At 49.8% G+C, this 24,465-nt stretch overlaps 1 protein-coding gene across 1 annotated transcript; it reads left to right on the forward strand.

The window, feature by feature from the left end:
- Window positions 1-1,379: 1,379 nt before the first annotated feature.
- Window positions 1,380-9,191, forward strand: APCDD1L (APC down-regulated 1 like). Its single transcript, XM_068986794.1, has 4 exons — window positions 1,380-1,430; window positions 1,603-1,862; window positions 4,206-4,758; window positions 8,427-9,191. The coding sequence occupies exons 1-4, from the start codon at window positions 1,380-1,382 to the stop codon at window positions 9,189-9,191; spliced, it is 1,629 nt and encodes a 542-aa protein (XP_068842895.1).
- The last annotated feature ends 15,274 nt before the right edge of the window (window positions 9,192-24,465 follow it).

A 24,465-nucleotide genomic window follows, 5' to 3' on the forward strand; every position in this document is an offset into this window, starting at 1 on the left:
TAAGTTAAAAAAAAGAATACCATGTTGTGAAAGCAATGTCTTCTTGGGAGCTCAAGAAGAAGGTGTGAAGCGTGGATACCCTTGTGTGTGTGTTTCAGCTCCAGACTCCCAATCAGCCTTGCTGGGCGTTTGGCCCAACTCAGGCGCCTCAGCGTCCTGGGTCTGGTCCCCAAAAGACTAGATGTGCCCGAGTGAACACAGAACTACTCTTTCAAGACTCTCCTTGCATGGAGCTACTCTGAGGAGTGCCCCTGACAGCCCTTGGGGCAATCCAAGTGCCCCCTGTCCTTGGGGACAGCGCAGCGCTGGCGCGCCAGCTGTCTGCCTCCACCCCTCTTATTTGGCTGATTGAAGTCCATAAATCAGGTGTAGGGCACAGCAGGAACATACGAGGATCCAGTGCTGCGGCGTTTTCACTCATTCATCCCTTCAACCCCTTCCCCTGCCTGTGATTCAAAAGAAGCCACAGTTAAGCTGACAGGCCAGAGCCCACGGCCTGGCTCCAAGCCTGGCTCCATCCCCTGGGGCAGGCCAGGCCCGGGGCCAGCTGAGCCCAGTTCACTGAGCCCTTGGCTCTGACCATCATGGGAAGTCGAGACTAACACCGTTCCCTAGGGTCATCGCGATGGTGAGCTAACGTGTAAAAATATTTATAAAATAACATAATAAAGATGCCCAGAGTCGGTACCCAGCTAACAGGGGCTGCTGCTGCCTCTTGTCGTCGTCACCATCAGCGTCATTCCAGCTTTCTCAGCCGGTCCCAGGGGAACCCAAGAGTCTCCCAGGGAGACCCCAGACCTCCAGGAAAGTGAGGAATCCATTCTGGCAGGCCAAGGGGGAGCAGAGAGCTTGGGGGCCCCGGAAGACTGCTGCAAATGGGCAAGGAGGGGACCCCAAGCTTCCTGGCCCGAGTGCCTTTCCTGAACCTGGTGTGGTGGAGAGGGAAACACCCTGGGAAGGCTGGCGATGGAGTGGGGCCAGTGGGTTGCAGTGGCTGTAACATTTGGACGCTGCTCACCACCAAGCTTACAGCCTCCCGCATCTGGGCCATGTCAAGCCCGCCTCTCTGAGTGGGGATGACAGTTTCCAGGGGAATTGCTGCTCTTTAGCAGATGAAGGGCCTGGTGCTCTCACCTCCGAGCCGCTCCTAGAAGTGAAGATCTGGCCAGGCCTGTCTGGTCTCCACCAGATGATCATATCTGGCAGGGGAGGGAGGGGTCCCTGGAGAGGGTGGGGGTCCATCTTCCATGAGCCCTCTGAGCCCCCAACCCCCACCCCCACTGCCCCTCTGTTGGCCTCATGCCTCAGCCCAGGCCCTACCACACACATCCTGAGCGTCACTGTGTACCCCAGTGCCTTCCTGGTCCACCCATGTCGAGATGGACAATGCCTGGGCCTGGCACCACCAAGAGACCATGAAGGGAGTGGCCGTGAGGGGCAGGTGCAGGTTTGGCTGCTCCAGGGAGCAGAGGTCAAGCTGAACCTGGGCTCGTAGGGGAGAGGATGGCAGTCCCACTGTCCGGCTCCTCTGTCTGGCTCCTGGCTGCCTCCTGCCCCTGGTGCAGGGCCTTTCCACAACTGCCCAGGGGCACTTGGCCACAGGAGGAGGTGCAGGTGGGCGCAGACCCTTGCCTAGCCCTCTGCTGCCCCCTGAGCCAGGAGGCGGGTGCCAGTCAGCTAGAGAACCAGGGTGTGCCCAGATCGCTGACCTGGGTCTGTCTGCTTTGCACTGCAGAGGCAGCTGGGATGGCAGGGGCAGGCCGCCTGCGCTGGGAACCACGCTGCCAGCAGCTCCTGCCCAACAGAGCCCCGGTCACCGCGCTGCTGCCCCCACGCCTGGACGGGCCCTGGATCTCCACTGGGTAAGACCCGAGGGTCATACAGACCACAGGCCCCTGGGCTGGGAGACCTTGCCCTGAACCTCTATGTTCACATCCGTGAAATGGGCACAATTCATCCGGTTGTCCAGAGGCTGCCCAGGCGTGGGCTTGCTTGTCACCCTCCCCAGAATGAGCCTAGGAGGCCGGAAGGAGCCATCCACCCAATTCTCCTTTTCATCTGATAGTCTCACCTGACGTTTCTGAAGTCCCACTGCTGCTCTGAGGGGTGGGCTTGGCGCTCTGCCCTCACTGGTGGGGCAGCCAGGAGAGTCCTCCCTCCCAGGGTCAGAGAGAAGGCAGGCAGTGTCCTCACCCACCATCCCCTTGGGCCAGTCCCACTCTGGGGTCAAGGACTGGACTTTGCACATCCTCCATGCACTCCTGAGGTCAGGGGGAAAATTCCACTGACAAACATCTGTTAGCAGCTCCCTGGGGTGGGTGGGGACTTGAGATCTGCAAAGTTGCTCTGGATGTATTCCCAGGCTCTGCCCCCATCTTGGGTCCATGGGCCAGGTGGAATTCAGGCATCACGGGCCAGGGTCACTGTGAGACAGAACATGGGGAGGAAGGGGGCTGGCTGCAGGCTGTTCTTGCCCTGGGACAACAGCATTCCAGATAGTTCTAGAAGCTTCTAATATTTTCTTCCTAGAAAGTCCTCCATTGTACCCTTCAGATAGGGTCTGCTGCTTTCTGGGAGCAGCACAGGGAAGGACCCAGAGTCTGAGAACCATGAGGACATCTAGTGCAACCTGCTACCGTCCCCTGGGCAAATCTCCCCACACTGGGGTGTGAGTCACTTCTCTCTGTGTTTAACTACCACCTGTACTAATTCTCACAGGTGGTAGTTCTTCTTACGATTCTTCTTAAGAATCTTTACGATTTCCTTACGATTCTTCTTTAAACCAACTTGCTTTTGTTGGTGTAATTATATTAATGTATTTTTACAGCTTTATTGGGGGGTAATTGGTATACTGTACACATTTACAGTACTGTGATTATGTTTTAAAGGAAGTATAATATCACTATGAATATGGAGAGCTGAGCCACTTGCCATAAATAGGAGGTAGCCATTAAAAAAAAAGTCTGAAAACAAAACAACATCATTAAGTTCTCACCCGATTCTCTCACTGCCTGCCTAAGGCCCCAAGTCTGTTTGTTTTGGGAGAAAGGGGAGGTTGGTGTTAAAGACATAGGATAGAAAGAAAAGGCTAGTGAGAACATGTTTCTCCTGCTCCAGCAGCCCTAGTATGAAAAATACTGAGAAAATAACAGTCCAGGTACTGCCTGTTTGTGGGGGGACTCGTCCACCGTCCACCCCAGCTGAGTACCCATGGGAATGTCCCAGATGCTCCCTGACCCCAGCCCAGGGTGTGACAGGGTCCAGGAGTCCTGTTTTCATCACCAGTAGAATAAGGCCTGAGGACCAGGGCTGGCTTTGTAAATAAAGCTTTACTGGCACACAACCACACCCATTACATACAGTGCTGTCTCTGGCTACTTTGGCTTCAAGACCACAATCTTGAGTAATTGCAACAAAGACCACCTGGCCACAAAGACAAAATAGTTATAGTCTGACCTTTTCCATGAAAAGTGTGCTGACCCCCCCAGTTTAGATCAACAAGTCTGTCACAGACTTGGATGAAACCTGGTTTGGGGTGGCAGGGGAGCGGTGGTGGTCAGCTTAGCAAATGGGGAGACAATGTAAGCGTTCATCATTCATGAGTCACTCAGTTAGGACCCGGGTTGGGGGATCTAGTGTGTGCCTGGTCCTGGAGCAGGTGCCAGGAATCCACTGGGGAGAGAATAGGCAGGACCCTGCTTCCTGGAGCTCAGAGCACAGGGTTCCCCACACAAAGCAAAGGAGCCCCCATTTCTTAAACACCTCCCAGGTGCCATCACTGTGCTGGTTGCTTGCCGGGAGCCCGGACTGTGGATCTGATGCCTGAGTCCGGAGGAAGAAGCTGGGCGTCATCCCGGGTCACACTCCTCATGAGGGACTGAAATGGAGTTTGAACCATGGGCCTCTGGCTGCAAAGCCTGTGTATTTCCTGGACCAATAGGGATCCCTGGGGGACCCAGGCCAGAAGCGGGGAGATGTCGGCTGAAAAAGGTGCTTAGTACCGAATGGAAGGAAAGCTTCCCTTGAGACCATAAGGCAAGAGGGGAAGGCCCCCAGCATGCAGAGTGGGGCTGAGGGCAGCTGGGGGAACTGAGCCTGCAGGCCTGAGAGGAAGGCTGCGGGAGGTGGAGCCCGGAGCCGCCCCGGGCTTCACCCTGCACGACCTCAGCTCACTGCCCTGCACGCCGTCTCCCTCTGCCCCGCAGCTGCGAGGTGCGCCCGGGACCCGAGTTCCTCACCCGCTCCTATACTTTCTACCCCAACCGCCTGTTCCGCGCCTACCAGTTCTTCTACCGGGACCCCTCGTGCAGCGAGCCCGCGTACTCGCTGCTCATCAAGGGCAGGGTGCGCCTGCGCCGGGCCTCCTGGGTCACCCGCGGCGCCACGGAGGCCGACTACCATCTGCACAAGGTGGGCGTCGTCTTCCACAGCCGCCGCGCCCTGCTCGACGTGGCCGGGCGCCTGGACCACAGTAAGGCGGGCCGGGACTGCGCGCACCGCCTGCCCCCGGCGCGGGCCTGGCTGCCCGGGGCCCTGTACGAACTGCTGGGCGCCGGGGCTGAGCGTGACTGCGCGGCCGCCCTGGGCTTCACCATGCACGAGCTCAGCCTGGTGCGCGTGCAGCGCCGCTTGCAGCCCGAGCCCCGGGCCGCGCCTCGCCTGGTGGAGGAGCTCTACCTGGGGGACATCCACACCGACCGGGCCGAACAGCGGCACTACCGGCCCACCGGCTACCAGCGTCCTCTGCAGAGTGCCCTGGTGAGTCTGGGGCCCAGGGAGGGTGAGTTCTGAGAGCCTGTGGGGCCTGTCCCTGCCTGGAGCCCTCTTCCCCTTCACTCCAACCCCACACTGGTCTGCTGGCCTCAGGACCTTTGCACATGCTCTTCCCTCTGCTTGAGGCCTTTCCTCAGGTCTGGACAGGACTGGCTTTTTCCAGCAGGAGCTCCTGGGTTGCCTTCTTGAGTCTGGTCCTCCTGGACTCTGGAGGGTTCTTTCCTGCTGCTGGGATGGTGCAGGTCCCTGTCTCTGAGGTCTCTGCTCCACACCGTCCCCTCCCATCCCCACTCTGCACACACTCAGGGCTGCACTGTTTATTTGCAGGTTGACTGTCTTGCCCCAGCAGCACTGGATCCTCTGCAAGGGGGAAGCCCCTTGCCCCTCTGTGTCCCCACCCAGAGCCCAGGGGCTGGCACACTTGCTGGGCCCATAAACGTTGCTATATGAACTGGGGGGTTGGGGGGCACTGAAGCTACAGGGCTACAGGGCTTTGCTGCCCATTCCCACAATTAGAAGAATTTTTAATTCTTTGGAGTTTAGGTTGAGATTAGTAGAAATGAAGTTAAGGTTAGGATGCTGGTTTAAGAATGTCTGTAACAGATACCCAAGGGATATTTTTCAAAAGTGAAAATCGTTCAGGTATCCTTATCAAGTGCTCTTTGAACCCTTAGGCAACCCTCACACATTCAGCATGTATTGAGTGCCTGCTGTATGCTAGACACTTAAGGAATTAAATCAAATGAGGTGAAGCACCCACTGTGTATGGGGGGGCGGTGGGAGGCGGGGGCACCCTTTGCTCTCTCTCCTTCTCCCTCTTCCCTCCTCCCAACTCAGGATCTGGGAGGAAGCACAATAAGAAGTTCTCACACTCAGAAAATTAGCCTGAGTTCTTTTCATGACCTCGAAACAATTCTGTTTGCCAGCCAATGTTCCAGGCTGCTCTGATGTCCATCCTTCTCAGAGCGGAGAAAGTGCTGGTGCTGGGGTGATTACTGGCACCCATCACCTCATTGGGAGGGCAGTCTCCTCCGGACACAGAGAGAAAGGACCGCAAGGTGCAGAGGATGACACCGTCCCTGGGGCCACGCACTCCTACCCTTCTGCTGCCTGACCACCCAGGGTACCCATGCAGCCCGCAGTGCGATCGCTAAGCAGGACACACGTGCGTGTGAGCCCGGGCTGGCAGGCCAGATGTGCAGACATTAAATTAAATGTCTTCAAACCAGCTGCCCCCCTCCCCACAGAAAAAGAAAAAGGAAGATAATTTCTAAGATGGATTCACTGCAGATGAATTAGTCATAACCTTAAGCTCTCTGGGTCCCAAGCCTTGCCCACAACCCAAACCAGATGGTAAATATGAACATTTCTAGAAGTTAATTTAAAGCCAATTTGATCCCCAAATTCATTGCCTGGATATAGAGTCCTAATCGACCAAAATCATCTAAGCCTGGTGTCACCTCTAGGGGTTAATTAGAAACTGTTCTGTGTTGTTGGTATAACTTTATATAACAAGCTTAGATCAGGAGTTTGGCTTGCACACAAGTGTGAATTCTGCTGGCCAGGGTCTTGTGTATTAACACATGCAACTCCAGACTTGTGCACAGTGATGCCCGGGAAGGTTTTTTGAGGGAGATGGGTATTTCCTTCCACCCTCTTCCAGAGCATCGGAGAAGGAAATGCTTTCTCTCCCCCTCTCTCACCTTCCAGTCGTGCTTGTTCTCCATTTGTTTCTGCCATTGCAGAAGACTGGTTGCCCCAGATCATCAGCCAGCATCCCCAGATAGCCTGTATGCAGAAGATATCTTTTGAGGGAGAAAGGCAGCCCAGAGATTATTTTGATATAATACATTATGTCCTGTCAATACACATTAGTGTAATAACAATTGGAATGTGGGTTAAAATGCCTAAATTAGAGGAGACTCTTATCGGCCATCACTCCAATTACCAGCACTCCAGCTAACTACCCAGCTTTCTTGCTTCTTTGTTACAAACATTTCTGTAGCCATTTATTTAGCATTGCCAAGTGCTTTCAGGTCCCCTGGGTCAAAATCCCCCAAAACAAAAAGAATATCATTTTCTGTATGATAGAAGTAGAATTCCGGGCAAGTGTAGGTTCATCATAGAAATAAATAAGAAGAGCTTATAATGTAGCAATCCAAAATAGAAAAAAAAAAGTTCTCACTCACCCAATATGTCCTTTCTAAATCAGAACTCCCAAATGCCCCTTGTTTGGCATGAGACTCACCCAGCGGCAATCTGTGGAAATATGTGGGTTTTTTTTTGTTTTCTTGGCAAGAAAAAAAATTGGATCTGTTTTCCCAGCTGGACCCTCGAGAAGCATTTCCCTTCCTGGCCCTGTTGTACGCCCTTGGCCCTGAGTCCCCTTCTGGAGCAGCTAAAGCTAGAGATGCTTGCTTTGACAAGAGGCTGTTCCAAGACATTTACCTTTCAGAATGATGCTCTCAACTAAATTCTGGGCAGCAGCTCCCTTAAAAAAAAAAAAAAAGAAGAAGTCAGTATCTTGTTTCTTCTTGGCCTGGACTGAGCTTTTTCACTCCAAAAGCAGACTGACTCCTCCCACGCAATTTGGTTCAGCATCTACTTCCTGTTGACGTGTTTTACTGTAAACCCAACTCATGAGAATTTATAAGGCAGAGGCAACTGTAAATAAGGCCAAAGCGAGAGGAAAACAAATCCACAGCCTCAGGCACCTGAGGACTGTGACCTCACCCGATAGTACAGTGGGGACTGGGTTTCCAGTTCTAAACAACACAGGAATGAACATCTTTGTGTCTCATCACTTTGCCAACTTTTCAGCCACCACAGCACAGACCCTCAACAAGTGGGTTCTGGAGGCATGAGAATTTTAGCGGTTCTAAAGTAACAGCACATGGAAAGCGCTCAGCCCAGCTCTTGGCCCTTAGGAAAGTGAAAGTGAAAATGAAGTCGCTCAGTTGTGTCCGACTCTTTGCGACCCCATAGACTGTAGCCCACCAGGCTCCTCTGTCCATGGGATTTTCTTGGCCCTTAGGAAGCACCTAACAAAGAATGAGTTGGGAGTGAAGGGAGTAACTACAGGCAAGAAGGATAGTAAACGTTAATGGTCAAATTTCAGGATCAAGCAGGCCAGCTGTGGGAAAGGACACCTCCTTTCAAATCCCAGGACACAAGTTCCATCTCTCCTTCCTTCCTTCACCCAATACACCTGCTGTGAACAGGAACCTTGCTCGGCTGGGGGTGGAACAGCCAGGGAAAGACGGTTTGCTCTCTGGAGCTTATGAAGGGGTAGGGGCGGAGAGAAGAGGAAAGAGGGGATGATGCATCTCTGAAGGCCACCATCCAAGGCAAGGTCAGAAGAGGTCTCTCTGAGGCCAGTCTCTGAGCTGAGACTTAGAGGTTGGGAAGAGGGCAGTCAGGCCACATGTTGGGGCAGAGGGGAAGGTGGGTTCCAGGTAGAAGCAGCAGCAGGTGCAAAGCCCTAGAGGATGGAGCAGCTGACAGAGGTCCAAGAAGAGTAAAATGACCACAGGGCTGGAGGCAAGAATGAAGGAAGTGATGGGTGTGGGGGATGGGATCACGAGCCAGCCCACTCCAGGCGCACCCTTGCACTCCACCTCTGACGTCACCCCCTTCCCCTTTGTCTCTGCCAGCACCATGCCCACCCCTGTCCAGCCTGCAGCCTCATCGCCCGCTCTGATGAGCACCACCCACCCGTGCTGCCCCCCCAGGCGGCCCTGCCTCTGCGCCTGGGCGGCCGCTGGGTCAGCCCTGGGTGTGAGGTGCACCCCGCCGTGCTCTTCCTCACCAGGCTCTTCACCTTCCACGGGCACAACCGCTCCTGGGAAGGGTATTACCACCACTTCTCAGACCCCACCTGCCGGCAGCCCACCTTCACTGTCTATGCAGCCGGCCACTACACCAAGGGCACGCCGTCTGTCAAGGTTCGAGGAGGCACTGAGCTGGTGTTCCAGGTCACAAGGGCCCGCGTCACCCCCATGGACCAGGTCACCACGGCCATGCTCAACTTCTCTGAACCAAGCAGCTGTGGGGGCTCGGGGGCTTGGGCCCTGGGAGCCGAGCGGGACATCACCGCCACCAATGGGTGCCTGCCACTGGGCATCAGGCTGCCCCACGTGGAGTATGAGCTGTTCAGGATGGAGCGGGACCCCCTTGGGCAAAGCCTGCTCTTCATCGGACAAAGGCCCACTGACGGCTCGAGTCCTGACACTCCGGAGAAGCGGCCCACATCCTATCAAGCACCCCTGGTGCTCTGTGACAGCGTGGCCTGGGGCTTCTCCCTGCAGCATGGGGATCGGCTGCAGACGCCTGTCGGTGGTGGGACACCATGTCCCCACGTGGCCCCTCTCCCCGTCCTACTCCTGGTCCTCAGGCCGGCCTTCCTCCAGTGGTTGTGAAATAGGTATATACTTCCAGCTGGTGCCTCAGGACACTCGTCTGGCCCATGGACTCCCTCCTGGCCATAGACTCCTACACCCATGGCTGTCCTGGACAGTGATACAGCCTGGCTACGTCAGTTCAGCACCTGCAGGGTCTGCACTACGGCCAGCAACTTAAGTCACAACCACAGACTCAGGCCTGGCATCAAAGTCACCTGCTCCGAGTTTCTACATGCTCACTCTGATTTTCCTGGGTAGTCTGAGGAGTGGACTATGCCCATCTCCCTGCCCGATGGTGCCCCAGTTCTCTCCTGGAGCCCCAGGATTCAGTGAACTGGGAACACAGTTCTCCATGTGCATACTGCCACAGTTCTCCTGAGTCTGTGGGTTGCTGTTTAAAGATTATTAATTTGCATTTAGCAATACCAACTCAAAACCAAGCCATGAATTAAAGATGCTGCTTTGGGCTTTCAGCACAACTCAGCTCGCCGGCAGGGGCTCGTCTCTCTTTGGGGGCAACTTGGCTTTCTTGAGTTGTGACTGCTGGCGTTTGTCTGCGCCCGCCTGTGCTTCTGTGAGTCAGGCCTCAAGCTGTCAACAGCGTGTGCAGAGAAATTGAGCCCTCCTGGGCCAGGGAGGAAATCAAGGCAGCCCCATCTGAGCCTAGAAGCTCGGCCTCCCTTGCCCACCCCATATGCCAGCGCGTGGAGCTAGCGGCCGGGGCCAGGTCTTTGGAGGAAAGCAGTGTTTCCAGCCTTTGGAAAGTAATTAATACTAATGACAGCGGTAACACTAACGTGCTCTGTAATTAGGCCTGCATTGGCATCCTCTGTTTTCAAGATTCCCTGTGCTTGGCTGACAAGGAGGGAGATAAAACTCCAGTGCATCTCTGGGACCATCCGAGGGTCACTGGGCTGCCCAGCAGTGTCTGGAGGATGAGGTGGAGAGCCACGCCGCGCCCAGCCTGTCCTCTGCAGTGCTTCTGTGCCCATGCTCTCAGTTCAGAGGGAGCTGTCATCACGGTGGGGACAGGCTGTGCCTCTCCAGGGACCCTGCCTGCGTTCCCAGGGCCTCGTCTGTACACCGCGAAATTAACTGGCCTCCTGGTGGGCTCAAGGGTTTCCGGGACACTGTGCTGATGAGTCACGCCCTCCTTCCTCTGCCCGAATCCTAGAATCCTATCTATCTCTGGCTCTTATGGCAGATCTTGAACAATTGTCTGTGAGGCTAATGATGCTTTCAGAGGGAGGCCCTTGTCCTCTGTTCAACGGTGTGGGGTTCAATCAGTCCGCTGAAATTGCTAACTTATCTACCCATCCTTCTTGGAAAAAAAAAAAAAAACACACCAAGTTAATATTCTCTATAGGTCTCAGAGAGCTATGAGTGTTCCTGGCATATTTACCGAAGTACAAGAAATAATTAGATTATTTACAGTCTCAGACTGCATCACAGTGGGGGTTGTGTGTGTCTGTGTTCTTGGTGGGGATGAGGGTGGGTGGCGGGAACATGTCCACGGCTGAGCAAGTCTTGTATCTGAGGCTTGAGGCAGCCATACTACCATTTATCATCAAATTTGAATCTTTTAATAAAATTAAACAGCCTGAAAAATGTTCCTGCTGGTTATTAAAGTCAACCAAGGGGATTATGGTTCTAAAGCAAGGAAGTGAAGTATCTTGTGGAGAACATGTGAAAGAGAATAAAACCAGTGGAGGTGAAGCCTGGCTCTCTCTGTGCGGCTCCTTCGGTTCACACCACTGCCCTGTGCTAATTAAAGCTCTCCAGGGGCTTCCAGCACACACAGAATAAAATCCCAGGTCTGGGCATACCACGGGCTGCCCTGGCTTCCCTGGGTGTGCTTCTGTCTCCTGACCACACCAGGCTGTTTCCTGCCCCAGGACCTTTGCACGTGTCATTGCTGCCTCCCGGTTCCTCCTCCCCCAGATCCACAGAGATGCGACTCCTTTCATTCACACCCGAGACTGCATGCCACCTCCTTGGGGAAGCCACATAAATATTCCACCCCCTACCCCCAAGGCAGCCTGCGTTTCCTGCTCTCCTCTCTATCCACCCCATCACGCTGCTTTATGTTCCTTATAATGCTTGCTGATCACTGTCAGATTTATTCATGTTTATTCTCTGCCTCGAGGGAAGGACTGACTCAGTCACCGGGATCTTTTCCAACTGGTACAGCCATACCTGGTGCTCAGTAGAACCAGGATGAATATGGTTGGGTAAACCAAGGCTGGTGATCGCAGTTAACCTTCACCAGTAAAGAAGGCACTGCCCGGTGAGGCATCCCATGAGAGGGGTGCCCCACAGGGTAGGGTGGGACTTCTGCAACTTGCAGAGAGAATCCAGGCTTCGAGGAGAGAGGGATCAGTCCCAGGTCACCGCAGCTGGACCCCAAGAGCCTGAGTGCAGAGCCTCTGACTCGGGGTGTCCCACTGGGGCACTGGTTCCTGGCAGGGGTGGGAGTCCTGACTGTGTTTGAAGAAAGCAGTTCAGGGCTGCTTTGGAGGACATGACTGAGCCTCCCCTAGTTGGGAAGCCTATGCTGAGGAAGAGAGAAGGGTCCTGGCCCCAGGGACTAGATGGAGGCACCCTCCCATCCTGGGCTTCCTGGTTCTGGAACATTCGATGTGTGTGTGCTAAGTTGCTTCGGTAGTGTCTGACACTTTGCAACCCTATGGACCATAGCCCATCAGGCTCCTCTGTCTATAGGATTCTCCAGGCAAGAATACTGGAGTGGTTTGCCATGCTCTCCTCCAGGGGATCTTCCTGGCCCAGGGGTCGAATCCACATCTCCGACATTGGCAGACGGGTTCGTTACCATTAGCATCACCTGGGAAGCCCACTCATTGCTGACAGAAAGTTCCAGGCTCTTTTCTCCCGGGCAAGAAGCCAAGCTTCCCAGACCCTGGGCTCCAGTGAGGGGTGGGTTTTGACCCAGAGGACTGAGTGAGGGGACTCTTCCAGGGCTGGGGACCCACCTTATCGTTATGTCTGGACCTTCCACAGAGAACTCAAGATGACTTTAATCAGAAGAGGGGAAAGTAAAACCAACAGTTCTCATTCAAAACAAAACAAAATTAATGTTCTCCATTGTATGTTCAGTCACGTTTAAAAAAAAAAAAACCTGTGCAGTTTATAATTTCATAGCGCAGGCTCCCAGGAGGGTAAATGAGCTTTTTTCTTTTTTAATAAAAAGTTTAAATTGTCTACAGCTCTCAGAGGCCTATTAACTAACAGATGCTGGTTATCAACAGAAGTTATTTCTTTGCTTTCTCTAAATGAACGTGCTCAGTCTCCCAGCGGTGCAGCTGGCCTGAGCCACGCAGCTCAAGGTGACGCGGTGGCTCTGGTCCCTGGGGCCCATGACGCAGCCGGGAGTGGGGAAGGGCAGAGCTGCCGGCCGCAGGGAGGGACCAGCGTCAGTGCTGGCCCGGCCTGGACCCCCTCCCAGCCATTAGTGGAGCCGGCTGGGGAGGGGCTGCTCTGCTCAGAGGGGGTCACCTGGGCAGCAGTGTGAGACCCCCAGTCTGTTCCTTATGGCCTTAAGTGACAGACAGCCGTTGCCTTGTCACACATAACCACCATCACATGGACGTGAGCCTGGGAGTCAATTACCTGCCAATATTCCCTAGGACTCAACTTTTCAGATTCGAGGCCGACCCTCCTATGAACCCCGGATTTCCCTGAGACCCCTTTGGCCACCTCCATCCTCCATCAGCCCCAGCCAGCTGCCCCCCTGCTGTCCCGAATGTGGTCCCTCTCAGGTACTTTGCCTCTGATCCCCCCTCTGCCTGGAGCATTCTGCTCACCTCACCCCACTGTGTCATTGCCCACCAGGGCATCCTTTTTATCCCACCACAGCAATTGTCAGGATCTCAAATACCCTATTTGTTGGTTTCCTTCTTTCTTGTCAGCCTCTCTGCTCTAGGGGCTTCCCTGGTGGCTCAGATGGTAAAGAATCCGCCTGCAATGCAAGAGACCCAGGTTCAGTCCCTGGGTTGGGAAGATCCCCTGGAGAAGGGAATGGCAACCCACTCCAGTCTTCTTGCCTGGAGAATTCCATGGACAGAGGAGCCTGGCAGGCTACAGTCCACAGGGTCGCAAAGAGTTGGACATGGCTGAGTGACTGACACTACTATTCTCTCCTCTAGAGTATGAGTTCCCTGACAAGCTGACCCTTGTCTATCTGGTTCCCCACTGTCCCCCTGGGTGTGAAACAGAGCCTGGCACAGAGCAGGGGCTCAATAAACACTGGTTAAATGAAGAAATGCTCTGAGAACTGCCTGGGAGTGCTTTGCATTCAAGCATCAAGATGATAACTACGTTCTTTAAATACCAGCTTGGAATTTTGCTTTTTTAATAAGATGGACAAAGCAGAACTCTGTGAACTTGAAGATACCTATTTTCTACTAGCCAGACTCTCTCTAGGAAGGACATTAGGTACAACTGCTGTCCCAGGAGAGGGGGTCACAGCACCCAACACAGGATCCCCTGAGAATCCATCTCGGGTTTCTCATACTTAACAGAGGTCACGGAGACTGAGGACACCCTCAGCCTCACAAACGCACCTAAGACTCCATGTTCTTGCTGCTCTGGTTCCCCCACAAGCAAAATGAGCTGAAACCTGATAATAATTCCTGGAGCCACCCATCTTCAACAGGAAAGACTATAACTGTCAAGTGATTCAAGAGGAATCAACAACATAGTCTAAGAGGAATGGCTTTAAATTAGGAAACTTGGTGAGGTTGGGTCTTTTCTCAGTGATGTCACATTTATTTCCTAAAGGCTACTAATTAATAATGTACTATTCTTCCTCCTACATCTGGTATTTTTTTAATACCTCAGGAGAAAATAAATTAACAAAAAACTTAGGTGGTTTATTGCTTCTGTTAAAATCAGCCATGTCTGTTTAATAAGACCTATAAATATTGACTTAGCATCCACCAGGAAGGTCTGCCAAGCTTCTGGCTAAAGTGGCCAGATAGAACACATGCTTTTCCCTCTACTTTCTTCTGAAATCCCAGTAAACGTCAGGAAAAGAATAAAAAGGCACAAAATCACACAGATGAAAAAAGAAAAGAGACAACAGCCAACAAGAGGAAAATTCTGGGATCTGGAACACAGATGGGCCCCTTTCTGTAGTAGGCTACAAGAAAGTCAAAGACAAGAGCTGGCGGGTTGGCTGAGAGGTGGAGCTCAGAGGTGTGTCCACTGTGACCTGAAGGCTAAGGAATTGGTGGGCCAAGGCAACTCAGAAGCAGGACAGCAGTAGGGCTGGAAATAGGAGGACCATTTGAAAGTCTATAAAAGGAGTTTTGCCCCCCAGGTCCTGTCCCTAACCCCTCTAACAACCAGCAGTTTAATTAGAGTATCTTTGGACGTGGAAACTATTTAGGGCAAGGACAAGGTATAAGGTAAAAATGAAGTAATGACAATTCTACACGTGAAACTGAAGCTGTACATTTTCTTCCTTGTTAAGGGATGATGGCCAGACTTATGCTGCCAGGTAAGATTCCTCTTTGGAGAAATGAGCCCCAGCTAAACCAACTACAGGTACTGACAGCTAGAAATTCCTCAGCGAGGTATCTGTTAGGTCCCTAACGAATTAGCTTTCACTGAAACCCACTGTTCAACAAATCCCACCTTCACCCATGCACCTTCCCATCAGCTTCTTAGTGGTTCACTAAAAATACTTGCTTCTCTGGTGGCTCAGTGGTAAAAAATCCACCTGCCAATTCAGGAGACACAGGTTTGATCCCTTGGTAGGGAAGATCCACTGAAGAAGGAAATGACAACTCACTTTGGGATTCCTGGGAAATCCCATGTACAGAGGGCTCTGGTGGGCTACAGTCCATGGGGTCACAAAAGAGTCAGACATGACTTGGCAACTAAACAACCACAAATAAATAGCTAAGGACGGTCAAGGATCACCAGGCATTTGAGAAAACCTCTCAAATGGTAGAGACACAAATCTAGTCCAAAGCAAGTAGCAAGTAGTAGATACTGCAGGGGATAGACCCACACCAAAAACTATACTTTCTTCAGTGAAAAGAATGCTAACCTTTTAAAGACCACCACCATTTTTTAGTCTCTCTTATAGAACAACAAAACAGAAGCTTCTAGAACAACAATAAAAGAACTATAATATCCTCAATGAAAAGAAAGCAGCATATACATCTAGCAACAGCAGCTGGCCATAAACAAGTAAGAATAACTGGAAAAGAAAGAAGTCTTGAAAATGATAAATACATTAACAGAAAAAAAAAATCAAAAGAAAGTTGGAGATTGAAAAATTTCCCCAGAAATAGAAAAAGGATCACACATTAAAATGGCCTCTGACTTCTTATGGGCAACACTGGAAACTGGCAATCAGTGAACAATGCTTCAAAATCCTCTAAATGATTTCCAACCTTGATTACTATACCCACTACAACTATCAACCAGGTAGGAGGGCAGAATGGAACACTTCCAGGAACGTGAAATTCTCAGAAAAATGATCTCATCCTTACTTCTCCATTAGAAATCTGCTAAAGGATACATGCTGCCACATTCTTCAGCAGGTAGTAAAACAAGGAGAAAGCAAGAGAGCCAGAAAACAAGAAACCCAACCCAGGAGAGAGCAAAGGAAGCTCCCAAGATGAAAGGGAAGAAAGGGCCCTTTTGGGATGAGAGCTGGGCAGAAAGGCCTAGAGATATCAGTCCAGAGAATAGCAAGGGATGCAGAGGTCCCAGGAGGGAGCTTTTCTAAGAAAACACACACACACACACTCACACATAAAAATCACAGGCTACCCAATATGTGAAAGTACTAAAGAGAGTTATACTTCTGTCAGAGTTGGAGGCTGAATTCCAGATACATAGAAAACTAAGAAACAAAACACTAAGATGCAGTTATTCTGGGGGAGGGAGGGGAAGGTCCTGGATACATACACTCATGGAACATAGAAGGCAGAGCCGTGAAGAATATTTTCCTTGGAAGGAAAGCTATGACAAACCTGGAAAGCATATTAAAAAGCAGAGACATCACTTTGCCAACAAAGGTCCATCTAATCAAAGCCATAGTTTTACCAGTAGTCATGTACAGATGTGAGAGTTGAACCATAAAGAAGGCTGAGCACCAAAGAATCGATGCTTTCAAATTGTGTTACTGGAGGAGACTCTTGAGAATCCCCTGGATAACAAGGAGATAAAACTAGTCAATCCTAAAGGAAATCAACCCTGAACATCCACTGGAAGGACTGATGCTGAAGCTGAAGCTCCAATACTTTGGCCACCTGATGAGAAGAGCTGACTCATTAAAAAAGACCATGATGCTGGGAAAGATTGAGGGCAAGAGGAGAAGGGGGCAACAGAGGATATGATGGTTAGATGGCATCATTAACACAATGGACATGAGTTTGAGCACTCTCCGGGAGATAGTGAAGGGCAGGGAAGCCTGGTGTGCTGCAGTCCATGGGGTCACAAAGAGTAGGACACAACTTAGCGATTGAACAACCACCACCATGCATAAGGATACTTGCATAGCCAGAAACGATGACATGACATGCAGAGAGGGACAGGAGAGGAGACTGTGCTGCAGACAGGGGTGGGGAGAAAGGCTATTGGAGCTAAACCCTTATCTTCCTTAGAAGGAAATCAAGAAATAGTACCTAGACATGAAAAATCGAGAAAAAAGCAGCACATGCACACTATTCAGAAATATAGAGGTTAATTACCAGAAGAAATTAGTGCGAAAAACAGCTGCCTCTAGGCAATGGAAGCCAGGAGTGATGAGGGTCTGCTGGTTTTCATTATGAGCCTGTTAGAACTATTTGGCTGTTAATACTATTAAATGAAATGCTTGGGTTAAAAAACAAAATTAAAAATACCACAAGGCCAAATCCAATGACAGAACCTAGAATGTCCCTTCAAATTGCTTTTAATCCAATAAAGGGACAGAGAACTGGGGGCAGGGGTGGTGGGCTTGGGAAGGTGCCTTAGAGCCGGCAGTCTCAGCCAATGTCTGTAAATCTCGCTTGTCCTCAATGGCTGAGACTTAGGGGAAATGCTGAGGGTATGATGGGGCATAGGCTTCCCAGATGGCACTAGCAGTAAAGAACCCGCCTGCCAATGCAGGAGACGTAAGAGACGCAGTTTGATCCCTGGGTCAGGAAGATCCCCTGGAGGAGGGCCTGACAACCGACTCCAGTGTTTTTACCTAGAGAAGCCTGTGGACAGAGGAGCCTGGTGGGCTACAGTCCAGAGGGTTGCAAAGAGTCAGACACGACTGAAACAACTTAGCACACACATGACAGGGACACGGGGACTGGATGGCTATCCTTTGATGACTTTATCATTCCTAATGGAGTTTGGAGTCACGTTTAGAACTGGCAATGTGACTGCAAGGAGAGGCTTAAAATACGACAGTGGGCCTTGGCTTGATTGTAAAGAGTCCTGCCCCCTATACACATTGTCCTAACATTTTTGAAGTAGCATAAAGGTACTTTTTTCCAGAAGTCCATAACACTCGTTTTGTGTTTCTCCAAAGTTTTGCTATTTCTTCACTGCTTTGAAGTGACCTTAGTGGTCAAATATTGCTCAGAAAACAGAAGTTCAACTTGAAAAAAAAAAAAAGGAAGTCAAGACTCTGAGTATGATTTCCGAGGGCGTTCTGCGTCTGATGCAGTGCGTCACTCCCATTTAGGACCCGGCAGGTTCTTAGGGAGTAGATTTGTCTTCTAATGCACTGACGAAAGATAATGGCAAATTGGTGTGGTTACTTCCTCAGTATAGCACCTTTTCTTGTTTAAAAAGGCCTCACCTAGAGATTGTCATCAGAGAAGGCAATGGCACCCCACTCCAGTACTCTTGCTTGGAAAATCCCATGGAAGGAGGAGCCTGATGGGCTGCCATCTCTGGGGTTGCACAGAGTCGGACATGACTGAAGCGACTTAGCAGCAGCAGCAGCAGAGATTGTCATACTGAGGTGAAATAACTCAGAGGAGAAATATGACATCCCTTATATGTGGAATCTCAAAAGAAATGATACAAATGAACTTATTTACAAAACAGAAAGAGACTCACAGACTTAGAGAAGGAACTGATAGTTGCCAGGCGAGAAGGGATAGTTAGGGAATTTGGGATGCACGTGTACACACTGCTATATTTAAAATGGATAACCAACAAGGGCCTACGGTACAACGCAGGGAACTCTGCTCCATGCTGTGACAGGCTGGATGGGAGCGGAGTTTAGGGGAGAATGCATAGCCGTATATGTATGCCTGAGTCACTTTCCTGTGCACCTGAAGCTATCACCACATTGTTAATTGGCTACACTCCAATACAAAATGAAAAGCTTAAAAAAAAAAAAAAGCTTCCATTTCACAGCTGGGATTTTAACCCTGTACAGATTACTACCATTTTCGGTAGCTTTTATATGAGGAAGCTTTGCCATGGACTAGGAGGCTGAAACACATCCTCTTAGAGCCATAGCCAAAGGATCCCAGGAATGTGACGTGTGATGTTCAGACCCCAGTGCAGTAGTGAGGCTGCTGATTTGGGTCAACAGTCCGAGCTCAGTTTGCTGGCCACACAGTATGATTTCCTCTCCCACCCAGTCCACTTCTGTACTCTTTGCAGCATGTGATTTTCCTGTTAGTGAAATCACATAGATTCCTATTTGCACATTCATAAATGTGTCCTTAGCATCTTCATTTTTGTCATTCTGTCATCAGCCCCTTGTGTGGTGTGCCTTTCAATGTCACTGCTGATCCTTTACCCCATGAAAGCTGCTCAACCTCACACACAGAAATCCCAGATTAAAACTGGGAAACCAAGTGCATGCTTCTGATGAGCAAATATCAAAAAGGTGAGCGAGGCAAGATGCTGGTGAAGAAAACAGGAGGAAAGGAGGCAGTTCTGGGGCCACATGCCCCCACGTCCTCTGTAAGATGTGGAGTCACGGGGTCAAATTTTACACGCAGGCATCCTTTCCTGTGGGGCTTCCCAAGTGGCACAGAGGTAAAAGAATCTGCCTGCCAATGCATGAGATGCTGGAGATGCGGGTTCTATCCCTGAGTCAGAAAGATTTCCTGGAGGAGGAAATGGCAACCTACTCCAGTATTCTTCCCTGGAGAATCCCATGGACAAAGGAGCCTGGCAGGCTACAGTCTACGGGGTCACAGAGTCGGATACAACTAAGTGACTATGCACGCACACAATGCCCTTTCCCAAGTCTCTTTCAGGAACTCTCTCCTGATATTCCAGCTCACTTACAGGAGCATTTGCTGCAGCTGTGTTTGCAGCAGCGAGACTAGAAATGACTTAGGTGCACCTCTCAGAAGGCTGGTTGAGAAAAATCACCCAGGGGAGACCCACGGAGCCATTCAGATGTGTGTGGCCACGAAATGATCTCTAAGATGCACTATAAAGTAGCGCTCAGGACAGGGAGGGGAGTGTGTGCTGCTGCTTGTGTGTAATAAAACAAAAGGGCTCTGCACACACAGCAGTACACAGAGGGCATCTCTGGGGAGAGCTGAACAGGAAATGGGGTGTGGGGAGCCTGGGGAGAAGGGAAGTGGGTTTGGGACTGGAGGACACTGAAGAGGAGCTGTCTACCCTTCGCTCTTGCATGAAGCCTTCCCGTTGGCATGTGTAACTTCCTCCAAAGAGGTCAAAATGTTTTTCATTAATGTTTTAACATGAAAACACTGGAAGATGGAGACTATCTGCCATGGCTTAAAAGACCAACGCCACCCCAGTGTGTGGGCTTGGAGGAAGTTTACACCAGTGAGTGATCAGTAAGTCACCAACAAACACCTCCCCTGACAGGAAAACACAGGGATGCAGGCCTGGTCCCCATGCTGAAGCTCTCTGGGCAAAAGTTTCCTCATCAGTAAAATAAGCAGGTTGACCTAAGTCGTTCCATAACGCTGATTTCGGGCACAAAATATCTGATTGTTCATTTAAACCAATTTTGTGTTCCCAAGGAACAGTAAGAGAGCTAGTGATGGGCTCTAGTATCTGGTCTAAAGCACGGCTAAATGCTCTTAGGCCATCCATTCCAAATAATTTTACACTGAAGCATCCTTCAAATACATTCAGAGCACAGAATTTATTGAACATAACACGGAGACGGCTAGTATGGAAAGTTCATGCCTCGGCAGGGCAGGTTTCATCAGGCTAACATGGAACATGTGAGAACATGCTGTGAATGGCTCCTCTGATCTGGACACTGCAGAAGCCCCCGCCCCCACTTCCCTCTGGAAGGTGGAAAATCAGCCATGAAACCATGAATTTATTACATATCAGATAACCAACACGTACCATGGTAAAGAGTCCTCTCCTACACCAACTTTTTAAATGCACTCCACGTCAAAACAGGTCATACAACTTAAAATACATAAAAAAAAAACAACGATGAAAATGAAAGCATTCTAAGACATGTCTTAGAATATTCAATGCCCAAAATGTTAACATATATTGAAGTCAGGATAAAAACCCTCATCACAAACTGCAGAGATTTTTTTCAAGACAGGGAATGAGATATAACTATGGAAAGAACAGCATGTGTTACTGAAACTACTACTTTTCTCAAAGAGAGGAGGTGAAGGGAACATTTAAATAAAAATAGATCATTTTGAGTTTCTTCTAAGAAGTTCCAAATGGCAGCAGCTTATAAATTGTGTTTTTTAAAAAAGGAAACGCTAGTAAGAGAAATAAGGACCAAATGCATCTTGCGTTTTTCTCTGTACGTGGAAGAGTGAGTCAGTTCACTGAGGCTGCTTACGAATGAAAAACACAAAAAGACAATCATTCCTGTTGAGTAGTTTCTCAGCATCTCATTCAGGCTCTGACACTGAGAAGGTAAACTGACCGATGTTTGCTGAATGAGGGGGTGGTGAAAAGCAAGCAGCAGTTCTTGTGCACACAGTGTCAGTAGGACAGACAATAAACTCTGACCTTTGAATCCAAAGAAAATTATCAATGGAAAAAAAGAGATATTTTTAAATGAATGCTGCACTAGAGGCTCACAGATGAATTCAGTTTACTTCTAAAATACAAAGGAAAGATGGCAATGCAGGCACCCAGCTCATAGAAAGAACCAGACCTTTCTGTATTACGTGGAAAAATGTCGAGTCAATGTGGGAAACACGCACACTAATTTATTATCTTAAATCACAAAAACTATGCATTCTTGTTAGCACTAAGCCTTAATGAAATCGTGTTAAGATATCTGATTTGTCTCCCTTAGTCGGCAGTTGCTGAAGGGCAATGAACAAATAATGTAACCTTTTCTGTTCTGGCCAGACTTGTTGGGCATCAGTGAAACAAAACCCTCTGGGGCTAGAGCCACACCTGCGGAAGCCAGGCAGGGCCAAGCTCCCTTGGCTCAGGATGCAGAGGTGGGCAGGACAGGAAGCCAGCACCTGTCCTGCCCCCACATCCCTGAGCCCGAGGATTAAACACATCCACCCTGTGGTATAATACAGTAACTGTAACAGGGCAGTCAGAGGATCGATGTTTTCTGGTTTAAAAATAAACATCAGTATTTATTCAGCAGCAGCAGACTATTCATATTACCCCACCATACTGTTTTATTCAACTGACATCTTTTAATCAAAGCAATCCATATCATGGCAACATTCCCAGGTATTATAATTGCAAGTATTTATGGCAAGTTAGATGATAATAGCTTTATTTCTGTTGCGAGTTCTTTCTTTCTTCCCTACTGATTGGGTGCAGACGTTTTCTAATGAGTTATTTCCATTAAGAATACCTAAAATCATTATAGTCATTGAGACAACTGCTCACCCACCTCTACCAGCTTCACTTTTAACTATCATACACAACTGTTTATGTGTGTTCATGTCTTCTAAGTTTTTCAAAATACCTCTCTAATGATGATAAAAGTGAAATCTTTGCTTTTCACAGTGGGGTTACAGTGAACAGAGGTCGGTTGGGTCTGCCGACTCGGGGTGGGGGACCTTGTGCACCCTGACGTTCCTGGAGGCCGAGTCTCATGTGTACCAGGTATGTGGCTGACGAAGATTCAGACGCAGGAAGAAGTGAGTTAGTGAATTTATCTTGCTGGGGATGCACTTCCACAGCCTCCTCAGCCTGCCTGTCAGCTGATGAGCTTTAGTGGGGTCTGCTGTGGCAGGCCCCCCTTCAGTGATTTCCCGGAAGGGTCTGGGACCAGTGGCTGTGCTGCTGTAATCCCCAGCAGGCCCCTTCTGTGATGCCAGTTTATAATGCTGGTTTTTTGCTTCACATTTCACTTACAAGTTATGTAAAGCCTCCACGGAAAGCCTCATCATCACCTTGTGAGACAGACTAGTCATTTTCTCTCTCAAGCCCCCAAATTCATTCCCCAGGAGCGTCACGCAGAGATCTTCAGGCAATGAGAAAATGGAAAATGCACGTTTCTTCACTGTCTGAAGTGTGTTTAGTTTCCAAAAGAAAAATAAAGCAGCATCTGAATGACTCTGTCTACTTTGTATGTAAAACCAACCGCAGAAGGGATGAAGGCAAACACAGACAAGGTGCATAAAGGGCCCGCATTGTGGAGATGGGCCCCGCTAACTCACTGAGGCCTTTCTTACCGCCCCTCTGAGGAGTTTCTAAAGCTGAAACAGCGTCTTAGAGATTTAGGCCCTCGCAGGAGGCTTCCCAGACTAAATTCGTTCCAAACTAGAGGTTCTAAAAAGTTGCCCTGTTTAACCTCCTGGAGGCTTCATTTCCTCTTGTGCAAAACAGAACCCTTGCTCCCCAATATATCACAGTTGTCATGAGGATTGAGTCAATGAATGAGCATAGAGGAAATGCTCTGCACAGGGTGGGGAGGGCATCCTAACAACAGCGACTTTCCTTGCAAGGTTACTATGAGAGAAACTCTGAAGAAGGCTTTTAAAAAAGAGAGTTTTCTCCAAATCCAACCAGGCTGGGAACTCTTGAGACCCCACTTCTCATGGGACACAGGGGGTCCAGAGTGCCTTTTCTGGTCTTGTGGGACCTGCTCGCCCAGCTGGAGTTATCCGTCTTAAGCAGCGTGGCGGACCTCCTGAACACAAGCCCATTCCTGCTCACATCTCAGCACCAGCGACTGCCACCCAAGGTTCACTGCGCAAGGTCTCCTGAGAGGGAACTCTGGTGAGTTAATGTATTACTTAGGGCTCCTCCTGCTCCAGCCCCACAGCCTCAACAGGAAGGGGCCATGAGACAAGCCGCTCCTGCCCCAGGGCCCCAGTGAGACATGTGTCAGTGAACTGCCATCACCAACAGGGGGTGCAGTGGCCTCTCCACCTGCCAATGCTGATGTTACTCAAGTGTTCAAGGTGACTTTCAAGTCCACATCCACCTCTCGGTATTTTTTTTTATCAACGATTTCACAAACTGTAAACAAAAACTTGTAAATGAGCCAGTTCTTTAGAGAAGGAACTGAAAATGATAAACGGCATTCTACATTGGCGTGGATTCTGAGTTTGCAAATATATTTTTGTGTGCAAAAAAAAGACACCATTTGAAAAATGTTAAGCTACTTACATATGGTATATATGCTACACACACACAGCTTGTTTGCAAATTAATTTGAAAGGTTATTTAGCTGTGAGCTATCACTGCATTCAGTTATATCTGACTCAACACAGCCTGCAAGTCCAGTAGCGATACTTTCCAATAGCAATTCTTTTCCTGGGATTTGTTTGAAAGCGTTTAGGTTTTCACGGATCACTGGAGGTTCTTCATTTTTTTCCCCCTTCTGTGTCATGTAGGTATAAGCTGTCTCTCTAGACATAAACTGTCCACTGGTAAAAATCAATTTTGATTTTATCAGTATTTATTACCGCTGCTGCCAGCAGTTTAGAAGATCAGAGAGAAGGAAAACATGCAAACGAGGAGGAGAAAAAAAAAAATTCAAGCCAGGTCCTCATGCCTAGAAACAACACAGCCTGCTGGTCTTTAAGAGGTGTTCCGTATGGTGCCAAGGGAGCCTAAATTATCAATTATCAGTCAATAAAAATTTATAGGACTCTGTTGCTGCTTGCAGTCTCTTTTGTATCTGTGAGCTCAGGGGTGGGTATTTCTAAACCAGGGAGGGCACTCCCCCCGACAGGTGCTATGAGCAGTGACTAGGGCTGCAGGCACCAGAGCCGCCTGACCGTGCCTGCCTAGCCTCCCTTCCCAGCCGACACTCTAACCAGCTTCAACCTAGCCTGTTCCAACCCAGTTTATTCCAGTGACTTGACTCACCAGCTCAGGACAGAATCGTCTACGGGCAGGACCACCATATACCTGCCTCACT

This window comes from Capricornis sumatraensis, chromosome 15, assembly GCF_032405125.1.
Source record: "Capricornis sumatraensis isolate serow.1 chromosome 15, serow.2, whole genome shotgun sequence".
NCBI classification, from domain to species: domain Eukaryota; kingdom Metazoa; phylum Chordata; class Mammalia; order Artiodactyla; family Bovidae; genus Capricornis; species Capricornis sumatraensis.

Excerpts from the sequence above, each read along its gene's own strand:
- APCDD1L (XM_068986794.1), top strand. The coding sequence starts at position 1,380 with ATGGACAATGCCTGGGCCTGGCACCACCAAGAGACCATGAAGGGAGTG. Across the intron at positions 1,431-1,602 it reads AGACCATGAAGGGAGTGGCC|GAGGAGGTGCAGGTGGGCGC; the intron begins GTGAGGGGCAGG and ends ACTTGGCCACAG. Across the intron at positions 4,759-8,426 it reads GTCCTCTGCAGAGTGCCCTG|CACCATGCCCACCCCTGTCC; the intron begins GTGAGTCTGGGG and ends TGTCTCTGCCAG.